Source organism: Pseudopipra pipra, chromosome 8 (genome assembly GCF_036250125.1).
Source record: "Pseudopipra pipra isolate bDixPip1 chromosome 8, bDixPip1.hap1, whole genome shotgun sequence".
In the NCBI taxonomy this organism is placed as follows: Eukaryota; Metazoa; Chordata; class Aves; order Passeriformes; family Pipridae; genus Pseudopipra; species Pseudopipra pipra.
This window is the reverse complement of record NC_087556.1, coordinates 9,912,007-9,937,905: the sequence shown is the minus strand read 5'-3', so window position 1 is coordinate 9,937,905 and position 25,899 is coordinate 9,912,007. Positions and strand designations below refer to the sequence as shown.

The 25,899-nt window shown below is 43.1% G+C and overlaps 2 protein-coding genes across 2 annotated transcripts; both read right to left on the bottom strand.

Annotated features, from left to right (window-relative positions):
* Positions 1 to 595: 595 nt before the first annotated feature.
* On the bottom strand, positions 596 to 5,439 carry LRIT2 (leucine rich repeat, Ig-like and transmembrane domains 2). The gene is made up of 2 exons (XM_064662518.1): positions 4,666 to 5,439; positions 596 to 3,226 (listed from the first exon to the last, which is right to left on the bottom strand). Exons 1-2 carry the CDS (start codon positions 5,432 to 5,434, stop codon positions 2,373 to 2,375), a joined length of 1,623 nt encoding a protein of 540 aa, XP_064518588.1. The 5' UTR covers positions 5,435 to 5,439; the 3' UTR covers positions 596 to 2,372.
* A 5,852-nt stretch (positions 5,440 to 11,291) lies between these two features.
* LRIT1 (leucine rich repeat, Ig-like and transmembrane domains 1) lies at positions 11,292 to 23,989 on the bottom strand. Its single transcript, XM_064662511.1, has 4 exons — positions 23,616 to 23,989; positions 20,667 to 21,133; positions 17,161 to 17,466; positions 11,292 to 14,702 (listed from the first exon to the last, which is right to left on the bottom strand). Exons 1-4 carry the CDS (start codon positions 23,735 to 23,737, stop codon positions 13,720 to 13,722), a joined length of 1,878 nt encoding a protein of 625 aa, XP_064518581.1. The 5' UTR covers positions 23,738 to 23,989; the 3' UTR covers positions 11,292 to 13,719.
* Between the last annotated feature and the right edge of the window lie 1,910 nt (positions 23,990 to 25,899).

Sequence of the window (25,899 nt, the reverse complement as noted above, 5' to 3'; positions counted from 1 at the left end):
ACCAGGCTGGAAGGAGAGGAGGTGAGAAGCAGGATGCCATGTCGCACAGGGGATGGGCAGGGTCCCATAGTGTTCTGCAGCCCACTGCAGCATGGCCCTGGGGGCAGGAAGGCTCCTCACAAGGCAGCAGATTCAGCCTGATGCCAGTGGGTATGTGATTTGTTACGAACTTTCTACATTTGGTGATGGGATGTTTTGTCTTTGGCTGTTTCCTCGCTGTGATTCAGCAGCTCTCTCCAATCTCTAGTGTGTACTAGTGTTTCTCTGTGTCGACTGTGATGGAAGGCCAGTCATTACAGACAGTGCTTTGTTTTTCACTCCCCTTCATCCACAGCCCCATGCTTGTCCTCAACCAGCACCAGCTCATGCCTTATTCTGTATGCACTGTCTACACAGATAGCTTTTCCAGGTCAAGGTTTCCCTGCTTGGCTGGCTGCTTCTGCCCCTTCCTCACCACTCCAGACCCCCTGTGACATGTGCTGCAACTGCCTGGTCTCCTCCATCCCTGCAGCCAAACCCCGAAGCTCCTTGGCATTCGGGTTTCTTTGCAACTTGTAACTGTAAAAGGCTAGAGAGGAAGCAGAGGACATCTGTGTATTCTGAAAATCTGTCGTGTTTATTGCTTTGACACTAAAAGACTGACAAGACTAGGAAGTCCTGTGAAGTATTCACACCAAGAGTCCGCAGTGACAAAACAGGTCTCTGTTCAAAAGCTGTGCAGCATGTTACAGCAGAAGGAGGTGCTGGGAGAGGAAACATGGGGCCTGAGGAGACACAGCATGGAAAACACACACCAAAAAACAAAATACAACTAGAAATCCAAACTACCACAGCATGAAGCTCACATTAGGTTCTATCGCAGCTTACAGCTGGGGTACCTACTGTAGATTTTTATTTTTTAGACAATCTATAACAACGCATATGACAATGGCTGTGGGTCTGTGGGCCACATGCTTTGGTTGTGCTGGAAAGCGTGAGGTCAAACCAAGAAAAATAATAGGTCACATGTCCTCAGACTCCTGAGAATCACAGCGGTGAGCTGCTCTGCAAGCAGGAAGCCGTTTCTTTTAGGTGCTTATTAGGGCTTTTTTGCCTCTACCAAGGAAGCAAGCTTTGGCTTCAAAGCAGCGGGATGGGCAGGCACCTGTCTGCATTTAGGGAAAGTGCCTGGTTTGCACCTCCAGCTCCCAAACCCCTGCTCCACCATGTTCTCTGCCTCTGTCCACTTGCCTCACCAGCCTGTTCAGGCTGAGCATCCCCATCACCCCCTGCAGCCACAGCACCATCCTGGGAAAAGGGGTGCAAATGATGGGGAGCGTGGGAGGGGAAACAGCAGTTCAGTGTTTGGCTCTGAAAGACAAATTGTTCATTTTTCACCGGCTCTGGTTCCTAACTTTAAAGAATATATTAACGACACTTGTGTAGCAATAGGCACAAGTGTGTGTTAGAGTGTGCATGCATGCGTGTGTGTGTGTGTGTGTGTGTGTGTGTGTGTGTGTGTGTGTGTGCACTAGTTAGTCTGAAGCTAAAACAGTCCTCTAATATATGTTTGGACACAAGTAAAAAGCCTGCCCCTTCTCTCTAATACAAAAAAAACTCAAAACCAAAATAACTCAAAAACCACGAAATCTTGTGCTGTGGCTGTATTACACTGGGGTGTTCGGTAAGCACTTGCAGTTTTCCTGTTTGTGGTACAACCAAAGCTGTGAATCTCCTAGGGCTGCATAAACCTTAAGGAGGAGTAAGAAAAAAGACCACAAAACAAAGCAGAACAAAAAAACCCACCCCCAAACCCAACACCTCTGCTCAAAATAAAAAAATTTTTCTCCAAGTAAAAAAAAAATCTCTCCATCGTGTTCACCCAGTCCTCCCCACCACTGGCTACAGCCACAGCCCTGCTCAGCTCCCCTGTCCATTCCCAGGAGGTGACACACAGGAGAAGCTGGCATCTGGCGTTGGGCAGAGCTGCGAGCAAGAAGAACAAATAATTAAAGACGTGCCTGTGTGAGTGAGTGCAGGGAGACCTTTGACCTTTGTCCAGAAGCATTGATACTGGTTTGGGGGTTGTTTTTTTGTCAATGCCGGTTTTCTTGGTGTGTCAGTGTGCGTTGCTCCATGACAGTGCTGCAGGGGCAGCCCGGGGCTGTGGAGGCACACCTCCACACCTGTGGCCGGACACGCCGGGCACCTCCATTCCCAGGGCTCCCCAAGCCTGCTGCAAACAACAGTCATGTGTCCCACTGTGCCCCGAGTCCTTGCAGCACAGAGCCGCCCTCGCATGGTCCTTCGAGAAAACCAGCACATGCTGTGGCCCGAGGTGGTCTGTGAAAGGTGCTGCTGTGGCCGCGCTCGCAGGGCGGGCAGGGGCTGTGCTAGTAGAGGTCGGCGCTGTTCCTGTGGGGCGGCCGAGTCTTGCCAGGCTCCTCACGGGCTGGGGGCCGCCGGGTGCCGCGGATGTCCTCGGGGCGGCAGAGCCCGTCCTCGCTGCCGGCGGGAATGCTGTCCAGTGTGCTCTCCTTGCTGCCAGCAGCCTGTGCCTGGCCCCCGCGGCGGCGGCGGGGGCAGGCTCTGGGGCAGCGGGCCAGGCAGCCGGGCAGGGCCTCGGCGGTGCAGGCATACATGCCGGCCGGCACGGCCAGCACCATGGCGCACACGATGACCACGATGTGGATGAGCTTCTCACGCTGCTCCATCTGGCTGACGTCGCTGCCCGTGACAAAGACGACACACTGGCCCTTGCGGGGAGCCTGGTTGCGCACGGCCACGCAGACCTCATATTTGGTGGCGGGCAGCAGGTCGGTCACCGAGTAGGTGTTGACCCCAGGGCCAATGTAAATCGTGTCCTTTTGGGCGGCGTCATAGCGACCCACCAGGAGGGTGTACCAGGTCTCCCCCGGCTCTGCTGCTGCCGCCGCTGCTGCAAACCACTCCAGGGTGATGCCGTAGACCGTCTGCTTGGCAATGCGCACTTCCACGTGGGCGCCCGGCTCAGCGGGGGCGATGGGGGCCCAGCCCCGGGGAGTGGTGGACGCCCACGGGGCCACCACACGGAGGTTGATGGCCACTGACGTGTTACCCAAGAAGTTGGCGGCTGTACAGGTGTAATTGCCGGCGTCTGCCGGCCGTGCCGCTGGGATCAGCAGCTCAGAGCGGACGGTTTCCTCGCTGATGGGCTCAGTGGTCACTGCAGAGAGGCAGAGGGAAGTTGTGTCAACAGGTAGGGCCCCTTTTGTCTGTGGCAGCAGGGAACCACCATGCCCTTGGGGCAGCCCTGAGACCAGTGTGGGATGGGGCTCTGGCAGGACCTGCCCTGCCCAGGGAAAAAGGAAGAGGGGCAACAGCAGTGTGCCAAACCACACAGAGCACATCGGGAAAGTGTTGTCTGTCTGAAAGGCAATAAATACACTGGGACACCCAAGCACAGGAGACATGGAGTACACCCAACCCCTGCCCCAGCACAAGTTGCTGGGGAGGCTGATGTGGGCAGAGGCCCATGTGCCATGTGCAATCAGCATTCTTAGGTTAGGGGAAACCAGGGAGAGTCACTGAGGAGGCACAGATACATTTTGGACACGTGCTCCATCCTCTGTTAGGATTGAGTTTGGAAAAATGTCAGACTCAAAAGGCTCAGGCCAAAAAGAAGTGGATGGAGCAAGGAAGTGTTGGGCTGGAAGTGAGATGGAGTTTTAAGAACAGTATGAAACCCTGTCAGCTACCCAAACAGGGGTATAGGTTGGGAAAAACATGCATGTAATTAATTCAGCATGTGCTTGTGCAAAGGCATACAGGTGCTGCTACAGTGCTGCAATTGAAGCAAATATCAGCCCAGGATTAAGGGCTAATGCTATCCTATTTAGGATAGCTTATTAGGAACACACAGAGCCTGTGCAGTGCCTGTATGCCTATTATCTTACCTGATGAAAATAGCAACTTGTCCTATTGAAGACTCTTAGTAAAAATAAATGTGAGGGAGGACGGATTGGGAGGAAGAGGAAAAGCTTTCATTTTATGAGGCCATCGCTAAAGAGTATGAATAAGCAACACTTAGGGAGAACAACCACCTCTGTTTCAGTTGGTAGAACATGCATGGACATAGACAGGCAACAGAGCTGCATTGTTTTGTGGTTCGTGTGGTATTTCTTGAGAAAATATATGGAAATAGTATAGGAACATACAAACCTATGTATATGTGTGTGGGCTGATACACGTGTACATACAAATATATTGAGTATGTGCATATATATATGTAGTATATAATATATACTGTAAATATACATGTATATTTAGATAACTACATATTTATTAAATATGTACAACTGATATAGTATTAATTGTTCCTACATCATGTGTCATGAGGAAAGAGCTACTACTGAAAATCCACACATAAGATAATTGTGTGAAAATGAGGCCATGCTCTTTTCATCTTTGACTGATATCCTGCATGAAGCAGCTCTTCTTATGCTGGTCAGACATGCTCAGATGCATAGGGTGATTAAGATTATTTGGATTATTGCCACCACAATAACTGTGGTGCTCTAAAGGGGCTGAGAGTTGCTGTGGTGACTGAGATGGCCTGCAGAACTATGTAAGTAGAATAGCAGACCATAAATTTTTAATGAGGAAAAAAAAGGGAAAAAAAAGAAGAAGAAGAAAAGCTTTGCTTACCATTAAATGCCCTTAAAAGTTTGAGTGCATAGGTCCACCAGACAGCAGGGGATGGGCTGGCTTCCACAAAGCAGGTCAGGGTGATGTTTAGCCCCGCTGGGACTGTCAGATTGGTGTCAAGGGCTGAGGTCAGGGGCTTCATGCAGCTGTTAAGCTCCACTTCATGAAAAAACTTCCCTGTCCTGAATTTTGGGCTTGAGCACGTTAAATAGGAATTCATCAGAATAATAGGTGGGCCAACCGACTTGATAAACTGGACAAATCCCCGCAGGCGACAGTCGCAAATCCAGGGGTTGTCGTGGAGGGCCAGAACAGCATTGGAAATAGCTTCTATCTGCCCCTCTGTCCTCTGGCTTCTCTGGTAGACAGGCCAGTTGTAGAAGACATCCCTGGATATGATGGTAAGCTGATTTGAGGATAGATCTAAATAGGTCAGGTTGGGCAGATAGCGGAGTGCGTGTTCTGGAAGGACATCCAGCCGGTTGTGCTTCAGATCCAGGATTTTCAGAGTCGGGGTGTCTTGAAATGCTGTCCATGGCACTGAACTTAATTTGTTCCCTTGCAAGCGCAGCTCCTGCAGAGCTGGCAAATATTCCAGGCTCTTGATGTGCATCACTGTGATGTTGTTAAAATTGAGCCAGAGATACTCCAAGGCACTAACATTCTCAAAAGACCCACGAGGCAATTCTGTTAGGTGAGAATTTTCGATTCTAATTTTCCGGATGTCCTGAGGGATGTTTGTAGGGATCTGCCTCAGCAGTGCAGACATGCAGAGCAAACTCCTAAGGAGGAAAACAGAAAATTCTCTGTCACATGCCACGTTAGTGTCTAACAAACCAGTTCCCTATAGAGGATGACAAGCACCTGAAAAATTACATGGTATTGTATATAGGGCATGCATAAGCCATATATCATCCTTCCATGGGTTTTATACCAATTTTCCCATGAGGAATGCAATTAAGTTATAAAAATTGCTATGTATGCAGCTACATATCTCAGGGAAATAAGAGAAATCTCACTCTGTGCTTAAGCTAGTACTAGTCAAGTGTTGGAGGAGGCACTCCATGCACCAATCTGTTTTTGATGCTCACATCATTGGCAAATATATATGAGCTGCTTCGCTGGTGCTACGACAGGGGTAACTAGAGTTCTTACCTTCCAAAGCTGTCTTGAGAACACGAGCATCCTGTGATACAAGATGAAACAGATGGATTTATCTTGTGGAAGGCCAGAAGAAGAAGAAAAATATGACAAACAGGGTCCATATTCTCCTTTAAGAAAGCACTGTGCAGGGGTTTGCACCAAACATGCCAACAGCCTCCAAGAAGCAAATCCTATTAGGTGTAATCTTCCTTGACGCAGAAATAAATCCTGAGGGGGACCCAACCCTAAAGAAGACGTAGTATGGTTCATAGTCTGTGTCAAAGTGCTAAAAATCACTTCCATGGCCACTCTTGGCATTCATCCTCTAGCTGAGGGGATTCTGACAGACATATTTATTTGGTTGGTAATACGAAGATGGAGCCAAAACCACTTCTGTTGCCAAGACAAGTAATTAATCAGGCCTAATTACCTTTTTTCTTTTTTTTTTTTCTTTTTTTATTTCAAGGGATCTGTCTCTGTCTCCTGTATTTTAATGGAATTTATCAAAGCAGAACACCACAGTAAGGGCCAGACTTCACAGCTGGAATTCGTCAGTGCACAGTGCTGTATTGCACAATCCATCCAGCCCCAAACCCTGCCCACAGCACTGTGCAGGGTGTACTCATGGTGAGCATGAAATCTACTCCCCAAACTTAGATGTTGTGTCATGGAAATATAAGTATGGCACCGTTTTCCTCTGAAACAACACCTCTCCCTTCCCCACTAGCTCAGTCCTTACATGTTGGTAATGAAAATAGCAACACAGCTGTGGCCAGCCTGTGAATTTCTCTGAGAAAAGAGTATCTGGTAGTCAATCTCTTCCACAAATACAAAATTTCAGTGCCATTCTCTGGGTTTCCCTGTAAGTTGTTCTGATTGCCTTTCAGGCACCTTGAAAAGCTCAGTCTAAGTAGTTCTATTAGAAGGCATTTTGGTAACCAATTTATTTTTTTTTTTAAAGCCAAAATAGCAGGTTTTGTTTATTATTTTCAAGGAGTTCTGCATTCTCCTGGGGCCACCTAGTGTGGATGAGCTTCACTACAGCATGCAGAGGAGCGTGCCTTGGAAAGGGGCTGCACCTCACTGCCCGTATGTGTGACGCTGGGTCACAAAGCAAGATTAGCCTGAACCTACTTAACCTCTGACCTGTGGGACAAGGATAGAAAAATATTTATAGCATGGTGGCTTAGAGCTATACCTGGCTCTCAGGGTGTGTGCAATAGCACAGCTGCTGTAAACCTACAGAAGACATAGGCTTGATTCTGCAGCATCTAAATCAACAGGAGCTTTTATTTCATGGCAAATCAGCACAATGAACTGGTGGGGAAACTGCTGGGGACTGATGCAGCACTCTGTGACTGTCCCCTATCTATAAGCAGCAGGCCATGAGTATTGGCCCTGTGGGGCTGTTATTGCTTGCTGTGCCTCACATATGGGATTTTTTAGGGGATATTTTCACTGAAATGTTCCTTATTTCTCCATGGTACAACATCTGATTTTTTCAACAACTACCCTACATTTAAACATGTCAGTGAGCCAGGACTGAAGACATAACGCTGCTGATCTGTAGCACAGCAGATGCAGCAGCTATAAAACCCCCACCTGGGGACAGGGCTGGCCATTGGGGACATTTCTTGGTGAAGTTGTTGCAGTGAGAGTGGACCCAGAACAGCCCCCATCAGCCAAAGCGGAGACTCCTTATGCACTTTCTGTGTAGCTTAAACAGCAGAGGGAACACCCATCAGCAGGGCTGGCTGGCTAAACTGAGAATGCTGCAAGAGCAACAGTGGCAGCTGCCATGGGAGGATGTGTCCTTCCCAGTTATCCATCAGCCACTGAAGCAGAGGGACTCAGGGACCCCCATGCCCACCCAGCATGGGTGTGGGCCTCTGGGAAGACAAATACCACAGTCAGCATTGCCTTTGGTCTTCTTCTGTAGTCTGTCATGAAAATATTCCCCAATAAAACAATGATATTATTATTTTATAATAATTTTATAATTTTACACTTTAGTATAACTGGCAATAACAGTAGTAAACTACTTATGATGTAGTTAGAAAATAGCTGGGTGTCAGGAGTTTGCCCATGTGTGAGCTGCAGGGCCTTCAGCAGAAGCAAAGGGCAGAAGCAAAAGAAAACAAGTGTCTTGATGGTGTTCAGCTCTAGAGATGATGGGACGCCTTCCTGTGATGGGATAAATGGCTGAAGTCCACCCAGATCATTGACTTGTTCAGTCATCCTGGCCAAGTATTCACAAGGAATAGATAGATCCACCAGTGCATGGGATTCGAGAGAAATGCGATAGAAAACTACCCACTGAGTGAGCTGCACACATGCCCCCAGCGAGGCCACTGGGTTGGGATGGTTTGGCTGTCCCAGCTGTGCTAGAAGGGCAGCAGAAGGGATTCACTCTTGGTCTTTTAAAGCCCAACTTTGTAAAGACCCCTTCCTTGCCTCCCACACACCCCTACTCCATGGCACACAGGGAGAGTAATAAAGCATGTAGCAGCCAAGTCTTCAAAAAATCCTTCATGAAAAATGAAGTGTTATTTATTAACAGGTTTATATACAGAGTAAAAAACTACTGGTGAGTTTCCCTCCATGTACATCTTTGGGAACAAAACAGGTGTAGAACGCCCAGTGTTCTGGGATGCAGCAAGTAAAATGATATATCCAAGGTTCTCTGTAAGAAATACATTAATTTAAATAAATGTGTTGCTTAAGAGGAAAAAAAAAAAAAAAAAGAATTGCAGTTGTTTTCCTTTTCCTGCATGAGAATTCCTCCCAGTCCCACCTATCCTCTACAAGATTGGAAAATGGCTTTTCAAAGAGTGTTGTTAGTACTGTGGGGCAATGCTCTGGTTGTTTTCATGCTGATATTTATTTGCTGCTTGAGAGGCCATTTATCTAAATATTTCCAAATTCCAAGTGCATTCAGAAGGTTCACCTGAGAGACTAGTGGTGAATTACTTATCAAAATCAGATGAATTAATGGGTAGCAAATCTACCCACTCTCTAAGGTAGAGAGAGGCAGGGAAGGAAAAGAAAGGAGGGGATAAAAAGTAAAGGAAAAAAATCCCCCTGTGTTAGCCACAGCTCTTACATTCATGTTCCCTACTGGAGTGGGGTTTTGCCTTTTTAATTCAGCCCAGTTTGTGCCTGCTTGTAAATTTAATGGTCACTATTGTGACAGCAGATGTCCACTCAGTTCAGCTGCTATTTACATCATGTGGCATCCTGGCCGAAGCCAAAATGCAGAACAAGCTGTCTAAAACCCAAGCTGTCAAAATAAATCTCCATAGAGACATTGCCTGCTAATGCATGGGAAGTGGAGTTTAAGAAGCTGCACCAATTGCCAAAGCAAAAGCCAAAAGGACACCCATTGTGTGCTCCCAGCTATGGCAAGGGAGTCGAACTCCATCTTCAAATGACAGGCACACATGGGCCTGTAAGAAATCACGTCTAGGCTAAAGCTTTAAAATTAGTCCCTCTGCCAGGGCTTTCAGTGCCAGAAATCCCCACAGGGTAGCACATAAGAGTTGAAGGCTGCAGTTGGGTGTTTCAGATACAGCACTGTACAGTGGCAGCCCTGGCTTTTGGGAAATATGGTCACTGCTCCAAGGCTCGCTGCTGCTCTGAGAAACTCCTTCTCCTGCTCACTGAGGTGTACACCCTTATTTCTCATCCATTTGGACCATTGCTGGCAATTGCTAAATTCTTTATTTATAATCTTGAGTAACAGGAAAATAAAATGGGAAACAACTCTTCTGTTTTGTGCAACAGTTTTTGTCTTCTGTTCATGGACTTTAAAGCTGGTGAAGCTCACAGCAATGACTACTAATTAAATATATCCTGAAACTGCACAGGGTTTCCCAGTCAATTCTGACACTGAGGGACTTGGGCATCAGCTTCTTTGGGACCTTTTTAGTCTTTAGACTTTATTTTACTTTCAAAATCATTCCTCAATGTCCATTCAGTTTTTAAAACATCTTGAAAAATATTTTACTGTCCTTCTTGACACTTTTGAGTTGTTAATTTTTTTTCTCAAATTTATGCCTATGTACACGCACACTTTTTTGTCCTATGTTTTTTTATCATTTAAATACTTTTTAGTCTATTCTTTCCAGGCACTTGGAAATAAATGTGAAATTTACCACACTTAATGCAATTATAGCCTTCCAACATGCTTAAATCACACTGTGGTCAGTCTGAACATTACTTTGCATTTGTGGAATTTTTATGCATAGGTGGCATTAAAAATATTTGCAAAGACTTTATAATTCAGATCCAATATTAGCCTTTGTCTGGATCTCCTCACCAGATAATCTGGACACTTTTTAAGATGTTTGGAAAAACATATTTCAAAGCCTCAATGTGTGTTTTTGCATTTCGTCTTGTACTTCAACTACTTGCAAAACTGAATTTTAACCATTTTGAGCACATTATTTCATTTATATTCTGCTCAGTTCCCTCATTTTGATAGCTGTTTTCTAGCAGATCCTTTTAAGAAAATGAAATAATAAAAATTTTTAGGTACAGTTCAGAGCTATTTGGATTAATTTTTAAAACATCATTACCTTCTCCTTTAAACTTTATCCTTATTTTTTCAATTTTACCCTACTCTGATTTCCAAAATAAGTACTAAATGATACTGTGGAAGGAGGATTTTGTTATATATCACATGTAATGCCCTTCAAGGAGTGGCTCATACTGCTCTCCAAAGTGCTCAGCCCAGGCTGATGCTGCAAACCTCCTTATTTTATTCCTAAGTATTCCTGACGTGGTCCAACACTCATCTGAGAAGAAATTTTAAAATAGTAATAGTAGGGAACATTATACTCAAAGAGATTCCAAAATACATTGCTTAATGCTAAAATATTTGAAATAGACCCCAAAAAGAAACAAATTGGTCAAAACCTGACACAAAGAGATTATTAATGGAGCAAATATTTCCAAAAGGGAAAACTGAACAGAACAAAGTGTCAACAAATAATAATTAAAAAAAAAAAGCTACTAATGCAGTAATTCCAAAAGATATTCAGATGTTCATTTTGGTTCTTACAGCACATCTTGAGAATTGACTTTGACCAAGAAAGAAATTGTTTGCAGTGATGAATATTCTCCTCACCCTGCTGAAATTAGATGCCCCTACAGCTCTTCTATTACAACAGAAATAGAAAATCCAGTGAGATATTTATCTGTACATGTCTGATACTACTGAAAATCTGACCCAGAGCCTTGAAGTCACATTCAGCAGAAAATCAGTCTGCTTAATGCTTTGAAATTACACTCACAGTTTAGCAAGCATAGGGTTTCTCCTCTGACCCATGCCAAATGACACAGGGCTTGTACAAGTTTCTACCTATTTCCTGTCTTGCATGAATCAACAGTGCAATAGTTAGGCTTGTTTCAAAGCAGCAGCAGTTGAGATGATAAACTGTGATGCCTCATCTATGAGACAGTGAGAATAACCACAGGAAAGAGAAAAGAAAAATCATGTTTATTCTACTCGGGATCACTATTTATTCAAAGTGCAAAAAATATCCAATAGAGTCTGTAAAATTTAACACAGCCACGGTGAATGTCACAGGATGATCACTCCATCCTCTCCTCCTCGCAAGCAAAGAGCAACAGTGCTGTCCCAGCTGGTGCCTCTTCCACTGCCAACTCACAGACTGTGTGTCATAGCAGGTGAGAGCTGCTCCTCACCAAGGCTGGAGGCTGCAAATTACCCAGCTCGTGTCTCCAGTCAGCTGAAAAGTAAATACCTATGGTTCCCAGGCAGCTCCTGTAAACTTGACTTACAGGTAGGTCCTTGGGCAGTAGGTCCACTCGGTTCACCACAGGAGAACTTTAGGACAGCCTTGATTTTTCAGGATCTTACCCATCCAGGGTGATTTCTGCACAGCCCAGTGGCTGCAGTTGTGGGCCATCATCAGGCTTACACACAGCACTCCTTGTAACTCATCACAAAAACTGCCACTGGAAGAATATTTTTCTTCTACCTTGGAGAGAGACTAAAAATGCCCAGAAATGCAACTGTATAAATAAGTAATAAATCTATTACATACCACATATTCCATCAGTTAATTTGTTGTATTAAAATACATAATTTTACAAAACATTATTTGCAAACCTAAAAATCTACACAGTCCAGAAGTAGCACGCATTATTTTATACAGGGTGTACACAATAATAATTTATACAAATTCTCCCAACACAAGTTCTTTATCATTAATGTAAGGAATACAGGGACTCTTATCAGAAACTACTGTAATGTACCCCTATTGAAAGTATTTATGTTGAGATCAAATGACTTGATTTTTCCATCAGGCCAAGAAATCTGCCATAACTGTAGAAGGACTTGCAAAATCCATACAGGGTTCCATTCCAACCCATGAATTTTGTTAATTCTCACTGTACATACAGGTCCAGCATGTGAATGGAGGTCCTTCCAATAAATTTACCAATACACATTTCAAAACAATTCAGAAAGCTTTACCACTTCAAGTTCAACTTTAAGTTGAAGTTACCACTTCAACTTGGCTAGATCTCTCCCACTCAACATTTGGCAGAACATATATAATTTTCTTCATGAATAATATTTATTACAGAGAGAAAAAAATGTTATATACAGTATTACCACATGAGAGACTTGAATGGAAAATTATACATCAGCGAAGTACTTTGTGACAAGCACCCAGATCCAAATTCCAGTGAAGCTGCAGGACTTCAATGACTGATCAGCTCACCCTGACTATGAAAGTACATTTAGATTAATATTAAACAGGTTTTTTTCAGGGTTCTTGAACTTGTAAAATGTTTGAAATCCACCAGTCTGCCCTGAGCCTCTGCCACTGAGTTCATAGTCAGTTATGGCTGATGTGTGCATGGCCAGTGATCCATCACAGCATCACATTCTCCTGCTCTGCATGGAGCAAGTTATTTGCACGACCAAGTCACAAGTGCCTGGTTGACCATGTGGGTCTTCACTATCAGTTTTGCCAGGAGCACAGGCAGCAATGACAGGGCTGGTTTGGGAGATTTTTGCAAAACTGTCCAGTGTAGGTTTTCCAGTATGATTACAAAGCATTACAACATCACACACGATGTGCAAAGTAGGCTATTACATGATTTTTTAACTAGCACAGCTGATATAAAACATATTCTACTAATTACAATACGGTAAAAAATGCCAGCTAGGACCAATACTGAAGGATCTGTGCTGTACTGTTGTTCAATAATATCTTAAGAATAGTGTTTAGGGCAAAAATGCAATCAGAAAATGTTATTATGATTCTTGGGAGTGGATTGGGTTTTGTCTCTTGATTTCTACCTCCTTTGCACATTTCTATGAATTCAGAGTAGAGTTGTTACTATGTTGGACATATTAGAAAAGGTTGCTGTGATCTACTAAGCATCAAACTGCGTGTTTCATGCAAACACATGGAACATCAAAAGTGAGACTCTCACTCTTCACTTTCATAGATATTTATAGTAGAATTACTAAACACTCCCGTTTGTCAACCAAAAGAATATCAAAAGAGCTGGGAATAAAATACCTAGTATGTTGCAGAGCAGGTACTAAACAACACCAAGCAGAACACACTCAGAAATGTTGCTAATGTCCTCACACTTAGTGTGCATCATTTCACAGGGAAAAAAAAAAATAGTCCAGAAGAACGAGGCCATTATCACAGAAGCTTTTGACTGGGTACAAAACACCAAACCCCAAGTGGTGTAAGCAACATGTTTCTGTAAAGCTTGGGCACCATCTACCCTCTTGCATCCTCTTCCAGAACATGTTGGAGACAGAAGTATTGACAGGCTGGCCTGCAGTGCTGGAGCACAGAGTCATATATACAGCCACATGCTTTCCACCTGGCAAGCTGACAATCATCCTAGCTACTATCAGCAAAAGTATTCATTAGGTTGTCCCTCTATCTTTGGTATCGCTTCCGAGTCCACGCTGGACCGGGCAGATAGCAGCCTGTTTGACTCATCAGGGGTATGTCTAGTCAAGTATTCCCCTTCCACGCCTTTTGCCTTGGCCCCAGGAGACAGGCTTTCAAAGGTGACATAGGATTCCTGAATTTCCTTGGGTTTTCGCACGAAGCACTTTTTGCAGCGCCTCTTCAGCGCCCCGCAGCAGACCACCAGCGTCAGGGGAACGGCGATGACACAGGCCACGCTGATGACAACCACGTTGATGAGCTTCTGGGTCCCTCCTGCACTGGCAACTTCATCCGTGGAAAATATGATGCATTGCTCCTTCCTGGGGATCAGTCCTTTCACACAGACACACACGATGTATTTGGTCTTTGGCAGCAGCCCATAGACGGTGACCTTGGTCTTCCCCGGCTCCACGTTGATCCGCCGCATGTCCCTCTCTCCAAAGATGGCATAGAGGACACTGAACACTGTCGTGTTCTTTGCCAGAGGTGCTTTCCAAGCCAGGGTGATGCTCTGGTCAGTGTCTCCTATTACCCTGACACTCCTCACCATTCGTTCTGGCTCCTGCTGACCAGTGGGTGGGCTCACCAGCAGGTTTCTGGGGTTGCCGTCTTGTTCCACATCCGAGAGGAGGCCCTCTCCGGTGCCCACTCCAGCCCCCAGGGTAGGCACAGTGGAGGTGGTGATAACGTACCTTGCTACTAGTTTGTCATTGTAGGCAGCTGCTTCCATCCCACTCGCCTTCCCATTCCATGTGCCTTTGCCGTTAGAGTTAGGGTCATCCGTGCTTTCGGAGTCTGTGATGATGAGAGAGATGAACGCCTCTGTTGCTCCCAGAAAATTCTTCGCTTTACAGATGTACTCTCCAGAGTCAAGGTAAGAGACTACAGGCAGGCCCAGAATAGACCAGCTCATCCCATCACTGGAAATCTCTTGGTGAACTGCAAGGTAGGAAAAATATTAAATAAATAGTCAATAATAAATAGAATTAATAACATGTTTGTAAAATATTGAAATTCCATCAACCAAGTATCTGCTCAATACAGTAGAATCATTTCTGTTTGCCACCAAGAATGTTACAAAATCAAAGTAAACCTAAGAACAGGACAGTAACACTAAAATTAGGTTATGTTGGGATTGAAGCTGCTCCAAAATTAATTGTAACATTTGACGGTATTTCCTCCAAACTGATGTACAATTTGAAAACATAACAGAAAACGTTCTTCCACTGAAAAAAAAAAGCTTAAAAATTCTTATGTAGGTACAATACTTAAAAGAGTGGAAGGAGTAGGCAGTAACATGATCTATTTAAACACTAGATGCAGTCCTCTGAGGCACAGAAAATACAAACAGCAGAGATTTTATTCTAATAACTGCATATGGACTAGTGCAGAGTGTATGAAAAAATAATTGAAAAATAATAACCCTTTTACTGCTAAATTATTGCAGGCTTTTATACAGGCCTGATCACTTACCACTGAATTACATGTACACAACTGAGTGTTGATTTTCTGGCTTGCTTTACCTGGAGGCTAAAACAAGTTTTTTTTGCCTTTTTCTATTTGTGCAGGAAAATAAAAAAGTTAGGATCCTGTAGAAGGGTAAAGAACCTTCTTCATTATTAAAACAGCCTCCTTAGGATGAGCACATGCTACCTCTGCCCTTTCCCACTGCAAGGTAAACCAGGGAGATGTCTGAAAGGCAAAAGTAAGACAGAATGCAAACTTCTCCCAAGCCCTCATGGGGTCAGGATCCAGCTTTGGCAACCAGTGCCCGTTCCAATGGCAGAGAAGTACAAGGCAGCAAAAGTTACTTTTTCAGTTTAATTATTTACTAAATGGGTAGATTAGAAAACATGCAGACAGCCTACCTACGGCACTTCCCTGTACATACAGACTGTGGGCTGTTTCTCACTCCTTTCTGTTCAGAACACTAACATTTCAGTCATGTTACAGCATTGGCACTGAAGCTGCCGTTGTTGAGAAATAATGTATCTTTTCAGCCAACTGTTTATTGAAAGGTGCTAAAGTCTGATTTAATGGGGCACAAAATACATCATTCTCAGTTGTAGCTCAAAGTAAACTCAACATAGGCTTTCAGGAAACCATTCTGTTTATTGTTTTGTTTTGTTTTTTTTTTTGTGGTGTTCTCTTTCAAGTGTGGGACGGATGTTCACAGCATGATGGGTAGACATTATCATTATGAGGAGAAGGTCTGCTATATCCTGCACACCATGCACAAGAGCAGTGACTTGTGCAGATCTCAAAAAATTATATTTATTACAAGTAGTTCTACTGCTGTGAAATGAAAATGCTCTCTTCCCTGTTCTGTGCACCATGGAGCCCTGTAACCCTTTGAAGATCAGACCCCATACTTAGCAATTTATCTGCTGAGTTTAGATCTACTGTGAAAGTCAGGGCCAGGCCTGGAATACAGTAGTATTCAGAGAAGGTTGCAGGGATGAAGGTTCAGGTCCTAGGACAAAAAGCTAAGGACAATTGTATTCAATACAGCAAAAGTATCTTCCCTAAATTCCCCACACATTAAAGAACCAACATTGGAATTTTAGCTCCAAGCATTCTTGTGAATGCAAATGAAAACATGATCAGTCACAAAACCAGTGGTTGTTTGAAGACTTGCCCCACAAGAGGGGTGGGCACAGAACAGGTACTCAGACCTGTTCTCAGGTACTCAGTGTTTCTCCCACAAAGCTTTTTCCCAAGACACCTTGTCAATCTATCAGAAATTAATGATTTCTTGCAGACATTGCCACTTCAGAATTGTATCCTTTGGCAGTTTAGTGGCTTTTTTGGTTTTTAATATATCAGCAATGTTGTATATTTGCAGCCTTTTCTTTCTCTCTACAGCAGATCTAAATCCCAGTTGAGTCCACATCAGACATCTCTCTGTCAGACATGTTTGCTAACTGATTAACAGTAGCTATTCATTATCTCAAAGATGCACAGAATAATTCAGTAGGAAGCCTTGTCAGTGACTGAATAACTCAGTAACTGAGAACAGCCTCTTGCTACAGTTGGACACATTTCATTTCTTCATCTCCAACAGATTTGCAGAAAACTCCTTGACTTGTCTCACCACCACAATTGCTATGAAACAAAACCAAACCAACTTTTTACACATTATAGTATATATTTATCTGATCATATTTTCATCAGCATGTAAGTAATTTTATAGTCAATGGAAAATCACATTGCAGTAGTGGATTACACACAGTACTATTGGGAATTACAGTGAATCTTAATCTTGCACCACTTTCTTTTATCAGTAGGAAGGTTCTGTTGTCATAGAAGCTTCCATTTGCTGAACAGCCTGTAGAAAATAAAGGTACAGGTCTCTATCACTCATTCCATGTGTGAGAAAAGGTTAAACCAAGCCCACCTGTGCCGTTCAGTTGAGCACCATCAGCTCTCCTCCAGCTGAGCTCAGGGATGGGCACCCCTGTTGTCCCACATCGTAGCAGCACAGTGCTGCCCAGGATGGTCTTCACTTTGGCTACAGACGTGTGTACAACGGGGCTTTGACACTTCCTTAGCTCCACTTGGCTGAAGAACACCCCTGCAAGGCTCCTGGGCGTGAAGCATTTCAGCCTGGGCTCGATGAACGCTATGTTAGGAGACTGGAAATTTAGGAAATGGACCATTTCATACAGACTGCAGTCACATACCCAAGGATTGTCTTGCAAGCCTGTCAAAAGAAATCAGAGCACTAAGTCACTCCAACAGCATCTGTTGTTTCTGCCACTTTCATTTCTGTTTTTCAGCAAGACAAACTGTGATAAGCTCCCAAACTGCTCTGCAAGAACTGCCTGTGCTTATGCAGGGGTATGTGGGGTGTGGGGGGGTGATGTCCTGACAGCCCCCTGAGCCTTATGGATCCCATGGAATAAACATGGCTTGCTAAAGTGTCTCAAAATCTGGATCTGAATTATTCATATTATGAAAACATTGCAATTTATGCACCTAAAGAAGCAAAACAAGAAGTTATTATAAACACAGTTGGTTCCAGGATGAAAAAAACAAGTAAGCGTGGGAGAAGGGATGTGAATTTTTTTGGTATGAGGAGACTATGAAGTCTCTTCCTTAGACAGGTCAAGAAATTCTTCTCACTGGACACTATTAAAATATTATCCATATTGTCATGCCGACTTTCATGCCTACAATAGGTGTAGGTGATCCTACGTGACTGTAATAGTTCTCTTTCAGCCCAGTTATTCTAAGTTATCTTCATTATTTTAGTAATCAGCTAAAATGACTTGTTTTTCCTGAAATACTAATTTACACAGGATAAAACAAAAGAACTGTTTTAAGGATTAAATTGAAGAATATTCCAGTTATGGTATATAAAAGAATATAAATAGACAATAACTATATTAGGAATATACACACAGAAAGGGGTCTATTGAAGAGCACACTCCTGTTTCAGAGTCCCAGAATGTTTCTCCTTTTTTTTCATTCTGCTATCCCAGTTCACACCTATTGAACTCAAATTCTGAAAAAAATGAGACATTACTCTATGAAAAATAGACCTGTGAAGACAGTACTGAAAAAGCAAATTTGGAACTAGAGCAATGCATATCCATGAGCAGAAGTTGCTGCATTCTTATTAAATCTGTGTCATCCTACTCACAAATATTCCCATCCAGCTGTTCTGTGGTCAGTTTGTGGTCTCTAATGGTTTTAGCTAGCAGAATTGGCACTAGGGACATTTATACCATCTAACCCAGGCACACATGTGAAGCCTAAACCAGGAGCATGGCTCCCAGGCCTCCTGCCTGCCACAGGAGTCAGCTCTGCTTCCTCTAAGGGGGCTCCACCTCCTCTTTTCCACAGGCAGCCCAAGGACATGCCCTGGGGCTGGCACCTGCCTCAAAGTAAAGAGTACTAACATTTCCTCCATTCCTGGTGGGAGGAAATGACAGCTGCCCACCCTACAGTGCCCACCCTCACTGGGCCCTGGAGCCCTGCAGCACGAGTCATGCAAGCACAGGCTTTCCAGCCAGAACCTAATTTTGACACATGCACAGACGGTGCACCACAAGGCTCCACGAGCATCAAGGGGGTGTTTGAATTTGCTACAGTCAACAGAGACACAACGCTGATCAAAAGCCCCCAAGGTCTCAAACAAAGTGTTTTAAAGATGCTGCTGGAAAATTTCTTCTGAGATAATTCCATATCATCCTCCCTGAGCTCGGAAGAGGATGTGAAAGTGATAGGTCTTGGCAGGAGGTCAATTCTTATAAATCAATGCATTAAATTGAAGGGGACTAAATAAAGAAAGTACAGCTTGATTCTGTTGGTTTATGGTATTTTTGCTAGCATACTTCTTTACACCTTATTTCTGACCTCATGCACTAGATACCAATTTATCTCAGATTACCTGGCAGGTGCACCAGCTCCACCTGATGCTGCAGCACCCCCAAAGCCCCAAAGTGAGCTCTTTATGTCCCTGCACAGTACACTTCCATGGGCTCACGTGGGCAATCCTCATGTGGAACAGCTTGCACCCTTGGCACAGACTTTTAGCCAGCAACTTACCACAGGAGCTACATCTTGAAGTAGTCTACAAACAAGGGCTCTGAAGAGAAGTCACAGTGATGCACTGCAGACAAAGGATGGATTTGGCTGACTCTTTATTATTCATGACTTTTTATGCCTCCACGAGAAGCAGTCATGAGCAGAGTGAAACAGAAACAAGCAGCTGTGTTCTCCCATTCTGCTCCTGTGAGGGACATGCATTTTATCTACCTGGTCCCTCTGAGTATCAGTAGGACAGGACTTAGAAGCTGGAGTGTCTATACATTACTGCATTAATTTTAGCATTATAGGCATTTGCCTACATGAATATTTTAGGATCCTGGCACACTCAACCTTTGCACAGCTGGATATGTAAACACTCAGGTTGGCCAGAGCATCAAGGCACGATCTGTTCTTCTCAATAAAACACTTTACTACTCTATATTGAATGGAATAACATTTTTACATGTAACTTGATGCTAAAAAAATTTAAAAAGTATGATCTAGGCAGTGTCTTGCCATGAGTGAAATGGGCAATCCCAAACTGCCAGCTTTGGTTTAAAGAACTTGTTACTGCATCTGGCAAAACAGCACAATGAAACACCTGCTCCTCTCCCGATGCTAATGAAACCTTAAACAACATCTGTAAAGGACACTAAAAGCTTTGTAGGTGGCATTTTGTATCTTTTTTTTAAGTCTTGTATCTCTTTCCACTGCAATCCTTTTTAAAAAACTTTACTCTCCTAAATTTGTCCAGGGAACAAAGAGCAGCAGGTACTTGCCAGAGCAAGAGGAAACTTGCAATATCTCTGATGAGATTATCAGCAAGTGCCTGAACTCACATCCACGCTGTAGAGGCAGTACACACAGATGCAAACAGCCCGCAGACCAAACACAGTCAGTGGAGCTGGATCAGCTCAGGGCAAGTGAAAACAGCAGATGGCAACAACTCTGAAACATCATCAACCTACCGTGGATTTGAATCAGCACTCAAATGTTAAAAGACTAAGAAGTAATCCCCTGAACTAATAAATGTGCTGGAATCTCACTTGGGGATACTGCAACTGAGAGTCAGCTGACACAAAAATAGACAATTGCCCCAAAGCCATACCTCTGAGGAGCCCAGCATTGACAAAGATACAAACATTCAAGCAAATAATCAAATGTATGGTGTAATACGCTGGGTTTGATGAGCCTGAGGTGAATTTGTTAACATGTAAATGAATTTACCTACTTTACATGGGGTATTAAATTGAATATATATAATGGCAATGTACTTGCTACGGTAACCACAGTGGGTGAAAATGCTGCAATAAGATGAGAAACTCTTGCCATTCGTGCCCTCTGCAAAATGACAGGCACTTCTCTTACCTAGGATGATCTTGGAGTTATCATTGGGGAAGTAAGGAACAGCCTGGAGGTTTGCCCAGGTGGCAATAAGAGCCTGAGGAAGAGTCATCAGCTTATTGCTAGACAGATCCAGGTATGTGATATTCTTGACATAACGAGCAGCATCTGGAGGGACTGAGGTAAGTTCGTTGTTGTGTAAATCCAGAAGCCTTAGCTGTGGCATGCCACCCAGGGCTTCCCAGGGGAAAGCTATTAAATTGTTCCCATCCAGCCTTAGCTCCTGTAGACGATGAAGACCCTTGAAGGTGATTCCACTGAGGCTGGCCAGGGAGTTATAGGGCATCCAGAGGTACTCCAGGTTGTGAAGTAGGTGGAAAGCCTCTCCTGGCACCCTGCGAATGGCTGTCTTTTCTATTCGAAGCTTGATTGTATCTACGGGGATGTTCACAGGAGGGAGGGTCATCTCTGGGTCATTACACAGCACTGTCCTGGTGGGGAAAGACAAACAAAGGTGTGACTTTCTTTTATTTTGAAAAGGCTTTGAAACTTTCTTTCAATGCAAGATTTTGATCTGCTTTTGTTTTTTCACAAGATTTCTTCTTGTCATTTCTTACTGATCTCTACATCATCACCATAAGGACATCAACATTCATATGCACCTTCTCACTGCAGAGATTGCAGCACTGTGCTGCTTCTGGGGTGATGTGAGTTTAAATCTGGCCCATATAGTGTTCCTGCTGTTTTTTGCTTTCAGGTTTTTTTAGAGTACTTATGAAAGACAGTAGTGACAACATTGATGCACAACAGAGGATTCTAGTGCAAGTTAAAACAAAATGATCCAAAAATTGAACAATAAAAGCCATATTAAAAGAAGCCTTACTGACATGTCGGAAGATAAGAAGTTATATAGATTAAATATGACACAGGACCTTTGATTTGAAAAATGAAGATAAGAAAGTCAGCTAACAGCTCACTGGAAATGCACTAGAGCAAGCTCTGCTTTACTGTGAAGTAACCTGGAAGGTGTGTAGAGGTGGTAGCAGTCACTGCACCACAGGCATGTATAGTTATGAGAGTGAAAGCACAGAAAATTAACTCTTTGGAAAATGCTACACGGAAAGCAAGGCAGATTTATGTGTTTTAATCATTCTTCCCATTCCTAGTCTCTAGCAGTCAAAGCATGAAAAGTCTGCTGCATTTTTGCAGCCTTCATACAAAAAATTGTGACTTGGGACTGTAGACAGCCATGAGAAATGAAGGGAGACAAAAAAGGTCTCTCAGACCAAACTGCATTTTAGTTTGCCTAGCAGCAGGTAGAGGAAGGCAAATTCTTAACAAAATACAAAACCATCTGCAAAAGATAACAGGTAAAATAGGCATGTTTCACTCCACATGCTAAACAAGATACTGCAAGAAATGTAATGTAATCAGTCAAGTAACATTTTCTTATCACACTGCCTCTATAAACAGAATATTGCAAAGCTGCCAAAACCAGATTGGTTTTGGCTGAAAGCAATTATTCCTCTAGTATCAACAAAAACACATAACAACGCTGAACTGCTCATGCAAACCTCCCAGAGTTAAATGCTATTTGAGCCCACAGTTAAATTGTTAATTTATAATCAAAACACAGTACATTACTCTCATTGTGGCATTAAATCCTGCCCACCCTCAGCTGAAAATTGAGATTTTGAGGAAGAGAAAAATCTATCAAATAAGAAAAATCCAGAAATCCTCTTTCAATAAAACATTTTTTTGTGTGTAGTCATGACATAAAATGTTTGCTAACAGAAACACCATGGCAGTAAAGCAGAGTGCTTCTCATAGTGTCCTTAAACTATTTCAGTGAGCACTAAACATCTAATCTATGGGATAATCTCCTTCTGCTAGTGAGAAATATGATTCATAACGCAGGAAAAAAAGGTGACATTATGCTCCTTAAGGGACTAATGGATATTTGCATTATTATGTATCTTACTAAAATGCACAACAGCTTTTTCCAGTCACTGCAAGGAAATTCCCCTGGGAACTGTGACATTTATGAAGCAATAATTGGCTGTCATGCTATTGTGCTCCCTTTTAACAATTGCAGACTACTTGTGTCTCTACCATGCTTCTTACTGGCAAAGTTTATGGTATTAAATCTATAGCACTAGAAAAGAGATAAGAAAGTAGATCTATTTCATGAGGATCCAAAATATTTCATTTCAATACTGTGTTCTTGTCTAAAAAAAATTTATTCCAAAGGATTTTGCAAATAATGTATCTCTGTCACAAAACCTCCTCTACTGTGACCCACACCTTACAAAAATGTAGCCTCTATTCCAGTGTCAGACAATTGCTTTGTGATTACACTTCAGAACGGTTAAAAAAAACAGTCCTCCAGAGAAATGTACATAGTATGGCATTGCATTCAAAAATGGAGGTCCTTCTGGTCTTGTCTTCTTTTTAACTGAAAGCTTCCAGTCTGAGAATTAACTTCTTTTATTTTTATGACTATTGTCTATTTTTTTGGTTCATTCTCATCTACAGCTTTGCCTAAAATCTCCAGCTGAAGGATTTTTTAAGTAAATCGAATTGCCGCTTTTCTTACCACAACATAAATCAAATCTAATTACACTTTAGCAACAAATCAGCAGAGCAGAATAAGACTTCTTAAAACTAGAATTTTCAGCACAAAGGTAAAAAAACCAAAATGTTTAAATTTTATTCCCTTTTTGCCATTGCACCAGCAGTAATTATGTCACTTCTCACAGAGATGCCGAAACGCTTTCTCTGAAATCAGCTTACTGTGTTTTCAGAAGCTAATCCTCTGCAAATATAGCTAGAGCACACAGCGACTGGAAAAAATAATGGACACAAAGTCTGGACACAATATTTTCTCTTCCAAGCCTCCTTACAAAGGAGAGGAAACAAAATCCCCGGCACCCCGAGAAAGAGCGGCAGCCCCCGAGGAGAGTCCCGGCATACCTGGCTTTGGTCCCTTCACTGAGGCTGTGGAAGGCGCAGCTGCACTGGGATGGGCACGAGCCACTCGCCCCTGGCAGCCCCCCGAGCGTGAGGCAACACAGCAAACTCACCACGATCCACATGGCTACCTGAGCATGGAAGGACACCTGGGCTCTACACAACGTGGAGGGCTTCGCCTATTGTTTTATCCATTGACTGGTCACATCTTGTTAACTCCCTTTTGTTTTCAGCCACACTGTGATCTTCCAGCCCTCGCTGAGTCCATCAGATAAAAAAGGATAGGCAGGGATTAAGGATGGGGACTTGAGTTATTTTCATGAAGGTGCTTATTGCTTCCTGGAACAGTACTAACGGCGTTTCTTCCTTCAGGGAGCCCCTTCAAAACACCCTCCTCAGGAAATTTGTGGCTCTTGTGCAAGGAAAAACAAACATACTTTCTGGGGACCTGCATCACAGGCAAGGTAACTGTTATCTGACCAGGAATTAGCAGTCATTTACTTCCTCATGGGGATATTGGGAAGATTTAAGACAGTTATTTGTATTAATGGAATGTAAGCCTCCTATATAAGAATACTAATATATATATATATATATATATATAGCAATGCTATTAAAAGGCTTTATTTTCTTTTAAAAACTCCTATTTTGATCAAGCAATTATTGAACTGTCGGCAACATGCCTGATATCGATAAACAGTTAATAACCTAGTAAATATGCACATATTTCAGTTTATATCAGGACTAGCACGTGCTCTGACTTGCTGACAAAGCAAAGCTCAGATAAGGGACCAATTTCTGCTACTTGATAAGGGAGCAGAATCCTATTCATAGTAACAAAAGACATCTCATGTTTATAAAGACTATTATTTTCCAACAAGTGTGAAAGTATATAAATTACTTATACCACAAATGCACAATACTCTTATGAAAGTAAAATGCTCAAATGTTTTGGAGAAACTGATAGATAATTACTTTCAGCCTGATCAGATTGCTACCCCCCGCTTCCCAGACATACTGCATTATAGCTTTGGCAAGAAAATCAACCCCTGTGCCAGACACAAACCAGAAAACACAAGTTAAAAGTTAACAGAAATGAAGAGGGACTGAATGGAGCTGAAGAGCTAGTGATAAAGCACTAACCAGACACTACTCCTGCAGAGATGCTTTAGGGAGATATTTCTTTTCCAGTTCTGGAGCTCAGGAAAGCTTCAGTGCCAGCAAGTGTTACAGGAGAGAGTCTCAGATGCCCCACCCCAGCCTAAAACATGAGCAACTCTACTAAAATCCTGGACCTGGCCATCTGCTTCCCCCATAGAAATGGGAGTGTGGGATAAAATGTGGCTGATTGAGGCAGAAGCCATCCAGCATCCTGTTGGTCTTTCAGCATCAGTCACCAGCTTTCCTTTTCCTTACCAAAGGTCAAAGAAGAAGGGAAAGAAATTACAACAACAACGATTTTTCTAAACATTAGGTTTTCTTGGATCTTAATTATAGTTATATTGATCAGAAAAAAAGTGCCCATCCCACTCTCTTCTGTCAGTGTTTGAAGTTGCTGTGGCTCTTCTGTCCACCTCTTGTAGATATCCATCTCAATTCAGATTTCCCTAGGAGAGAACTACAGTTCTGTACCATTTTAATAGCCTGTTTGTATCTACAGCTGCCCTTCTGCAGAGATGCATGTTAGAACGAAATCATATGAACTGCCATAAAACCGAGGAAGAAATATGAACAATCTAGTACAAAAGGCATTTTGGAGGTTAGAAGAAAAGATGGGGGAAAAAAATTGAAATAAAACATTAAATAAATAGATAAATAAATAAATAAGGACAAAAAGCCCTCCACCACAGACCATTCAACATGTAAAGGTTCCAACCGAAAGTGCTATGAGAGACAGACACATTTGGAAGAGCTGTTATGGATGTTACTCCTTAAAACTCAAATTTCTTCCAGGCTTGTGCAGCTATGTCAGGTCCCTGACAAAAGACCAGCAAGGTGGAAAGGATATTCTAAAATAAGCTTAATACAGGCAACTTCAGTTGCCAGTTGCTGAAGCTGGTCTCTTTTCATGTTGGCAACAGAGGCAATTAAGGGTGCCCAGTTCTCCAGCAAAGCTAAGTGCAGAAGGCTACATGGTGTAACTACTCTCACATCTCCTCTGCTTCCCTACTGCCTCCTGTTCTCCTATCCAGGCTGAGGATCCACCTCCGCAAGGAGGATCCTTATTGGATGTACTGGCTGAGGTAGCTCCATCCCCTCTTCACCTCTCTTTTCCAGCATTTCTCCT